The 3,847-nt window shown below is 55.7% G+C and overlaps 2 protein-coding genes across 2 annotated transcripts; one reads left to right on the top strand and one right to left on the bottom strand.

The window, feature by feature from the left end:
- Window positions 1-263: 263 nt before the first annotated feature.
- On the bottom strand, window positions 264-1,605 carry DICSQDRAFT_114090 (uncharacterized protein; the record flags this gene model as incomplete). The annotated part of the gene is made up of 4 exons (XM_007371698.1): window positions 264-465; window positions 529-891; window positions 946-1,453; window positions 1,512-1,605. 4 exons carry the CDS (start codon window positions 1,603-1,605, stop codon window positions 264-266), a joined length of 1,167 nt encoding a protein of 388 aa, XP_007371760.1.
- An 822-nt stretch (window positions 1,606-2,427) lies between these two features.
- DICSQDRAFT_175828 (uncharacterized protein) lies at window positions 2,428-2,771 on the top strand (the record flags this gene model as incomplete). The annotated part of the gene is made up of 2 exons (XM_007371699.1): window positions 2,428-2,591; window positions 2,663-2,771. 2 exons carry the CDS (start codon window positions 2,428-2,430, stop codon window positions 2,769-2,771), a joined length of 273 nt encoding a protein of 90 aa, XP_007371761.1.
- Between the last annotated feature and the right edge of the window lie 1,076 nt (window positions 2,772-3,847).

Genomic DNA, 3,847 nt, shown 5'->3' on the forward strand with positions numbered 1-3,847 from the left:
AGGAGGTGGAGGTTCGGCTGTCTCAGGTTGAAGTTCCAATTGCCAAATAGCCGTCCGTTGACTTGTAGTACGCTGGTTCCGGTGTGGCCTTGAAACGGGTCAGCGCGAATGTCAACGCCCATTAGATGTGCTCGCTCAAGGTCAAATGCTCACGATCGCTGGATCAACATACCACGCGCCACAACGAAGGTTTGCGTCGCGCAACGTGAGCACGGACAAGGCGGCGAAGGCGCTAGCTGGGGTGCGCCCAATCGGATGCATTCCTAGATGCATCCGTCATGCATCCGTTCCCCACAGGAGATGCATCCTTCTACTATTGGATGCATCTGTGTGCCGTTGGGATGCATCCGTGTACCGTGGTATGGATGCATCCATCCGGCGGTAGAGCACCGATACGGATGCATCCATAGTACTGAATACCTACAGGCGGTCCACGCTGTGTCGTAGGCGTGTGCGTAGTTATCCCTGGTGAAAGGCGCACTGTCTGTCAGGTGAGGATGGGGACGCAAATGAAATGGAGAGACGTACGCAATCAGCTTCTGCATCTTCTCACGCTTCAGCTGGGCGTCCGACTTGACGACGTTGTGCTGGACGAGCCACTCCTTCATCTGCGAGTCGTTCCAGGTGTCCCAGACCTTGTCGTTTGCACCGTAGTAGTAATCCTGCATCAACTGAACGAGCTCCTCGCGGCGCTTTGTAGCCCCGTCCTTGAGGATGTTGTGATCAACGAGCCACTGATGCATATAGGAATCCGACCAGGCTTCCCAAACAGGGTTTGTGACAGCTGCATAGACGTCCTTCATCTTCGCAAGAAGCTTGCTGCGGGGAGTAGCAGGAGGCTCGACAACACCATGCTCCTCAAGCCACGAGCGGATCCGGTTATCATCCCAGCTGCAGCAAGTCATCAACACTTGCGACGATTCATACATAACACGCAACACTCACGTCGAATAGACGTAGTCCTTGGAGTCGTCGAAAGTGCGGGCTACATTGTCAGTCGCCTGCGCGGCAAACGAAGTAGCGGACTTGGACGCCTGGTACCACGAGTCGCCATAGATGGCCGTGCTCGCCTGCTTCGAAGCAGAGCTCGAGAGGGAGCTCGCGCTGTTGGACGCCGTCTTGCTGTATGCGCTTGCTGCGGACGAGTACTGGCGCCACTTCTGCTTGGCGAGGAGGGCGAGCTGCTCGCGCGGGCCCGAGGGGTTGACGACGCCCTGCTCGAGGAGGAACTCGCGGAGACGCGACTCGTCCCACGTGTCAAAGGCGTCGCCCTTGAGGTTGGAAAACGCAACCTGGGCCTTTTTGTACTGGTCGGCGGACCATGAGGAGGCGGTATCCCAGTGAGCCTGTACGGCCGACTGGAGCTCAGCCTGCGATGGGGTCTGAGAAGGGTATGGGATGTTGTGGGCATCGAGCCAATTTTGCAGCTCTTTAGCGGACCAAGTGGTGTATTCTGCAGAGCGTGGGATGAGTACCGGAATACACTCGCGAAAGCGGACACGATGACGCACCTGCTGGCTGATTGTTGCCGCTGTTGCCGCTGAACCAGGAGGCATGGACGGCAGTGCCTGCGGTGAGAGCGAGGAGGAGGAAAGATAATCTCATGGCAGTCGTTACGTCGTGAAAGAGCAGAAGAAAGGTGCAGGCCAGCCATCGCTGGGAGGGGCTTAAGTGCAGTCGCTGGAGAGCTCCGCCTCTCCCCAATGACGCACCCTACCTTGCACTGCTGACGTCACTCGCACGCACCTCGCCTGAGTGTAACACAAGCGCCCAACTCGCACCTTGCTCCGGAGTCCATCCTTGAGATAACAGGCGCTAGTGGGGCACAAATTGACGTGTCAAGCGTTCCACTTCAGGCCTTTCAATAGCAGCCAACGGGAGCACTGATGATGCAGTAACCCCTCACGCCACTTCTATCATACCTGACAGGTTATACAAGAATGTTCGCCACAGCTACGTTCACGTAGCAGGATGTACCTACTACCCAGTCAGATACCGAACCTACTCGTGACTTTTTCTCGATTGCCCACATATCTGTGCGTTCATCAGTGCACTATGATGGCCAGTGGCACGCACCTCAATAAACGGTGAATGGTCAGCGACGTCTTCCCAGGTATTAGCGCACGCTGCACCAACCTCAACGTCGGTCTTCAAAGAAGGCTGAGCAGAAAAATTCGAGACTTACCAGTCAGAGGCTCAGTCTTGCAATGCGCCCCGCCCACTCCCGGCGCACAATCCGAGCCACCCGTCCCCGACAGGCGGCTGTACCGGAAAGGCGTTGACTCGTCTACTGTTTCCTGCCGCTACCGTGTTTCGCAGCAAGAGCGCGAACGAGCCCGAGTGAGACGCAGCGCGCACGTCGAGCGCCACCAGGTGGGCTTACCATCGACGGGGCGGCTGACACCTTTGTGCGTATCGCGTGCCGCAATGTGGCAGTCGGCGCTAACTCGCACGGGCACTGCGGCGGGGAGCACGCAGGGGTGGGCCCCGGTTGAGGAGACGTGGTGGCGCAGGGAAGGGACGAACGAGGCGCGGGTAGACGCGAGACTAGTGGAGAGGGCGTACGTGGCGATGATCTGCGTGCTCTCCCTGTGAGTGCATCCCTTCTCCTTCCCCTTCTCCTGGTGTCTCCCCGTATGCTGACGTTGGTGTGCGCGCGCAGTACGGGCTGCCACCGCGAGGCGGTCCGCCTCGTCAGGCAATTCGTCGATCGGTACCCCCCTAGCCAGATCAGCAAGCCGAACCCGAAACCAGGGATATCAGTTAGATAAATTTTTCAATCCTTATAGTTATAGTAAAACGCGAATTATTTGGCCCAAATGTTATAGTGGCCCCTCCAAATATTTGAGACGGTTGGAGGGATGTCCCCCCCGGATATTCGAGACGAATCTCAAATATTTGGGACATATGTAGGAGCGAGGGGAGGAGGGTACTCCCCTCCACCAAATATTTGTCAAATATTTAGCCTCAGCGCTACATAGCGCTATGTACGGAGGAACATGATCGTGTCATCTGTCCAAATATTTCAGAGCCTCATGAAATATTTGAGCAGATTTCTCCAGTTGAGAAGCGCCACGTGTAATCCAAAAATACCATACAAATATCTCAGCGAGATATTTGGAGAATATTTGGTCCCCTTCTCGCGCACGTCGTGGCCTACCTCAGTCTTGAGATATATTTGTTGTGCGGAACATATACTTACAGCTCCCTGACACAAGTCTACAATAATCGCGAGAGCAGGCATGGTGTCACAGTTTTCTCGTGCCACGTGACCTGAGGGTCATGTGTACTGGGACAGACGCTCACCTTGACCGCGGACAACTCGTATCGGAAAGTGGAGGGGCCAGGATCGAACCCCCGACCTCGTGACGGCCAGGAACGCCCATCCTCACTCACAGGCAGGTGACTGATGTGACAGCAGGAGCGCTTACTCATTGGGAGGGGTCCGGACTCGGCACGACTCAGGTATTAGTCGTAAGGTCACCATGAGGCAGGTCAGAGGGTAGGACATGAGGCAGAGAACTCTGACCAAACGATGGTCAATAGGTACCTGGTCTGTGCACCATTGTATTAGTATATATAGTAGGGAGTCTGAGGCAGGGAACCTCAGACTTGATCTTCTCGTCGATTCCCCATCTCCTCTGTAGGTAGCTAGCAGCCCTACCTCCCTCACTACCCCTTCTAGTCTAGGGAATACATCTCTTCACATCTCTTGCTGTGTCACCTCTGGTTGCTTCGCTTCTCAGCACCAACCTCTGCATCAGTAAGCTTTGCCCTTTGTTTGTTTTGGTGGCACAGCTCGTTGGCTGTGACACATGGTCTCCCGCCAGACTGAGTCGTGCAAAGT

Source organism: Dichomitus squalens, assembly GCF_000275845.1.
Source record: "Dichomitus squalens LYAD-421 SS1 unplaced genomic scaffold DICSQscaffold_191, whole genome shotgun sequence".
NCBI lineage: Eukaryota > Fungi > Basidiomycota > Agaricomycetes > Polyporales > Polyporaceae > Dichomitus > Dichomitus squalens.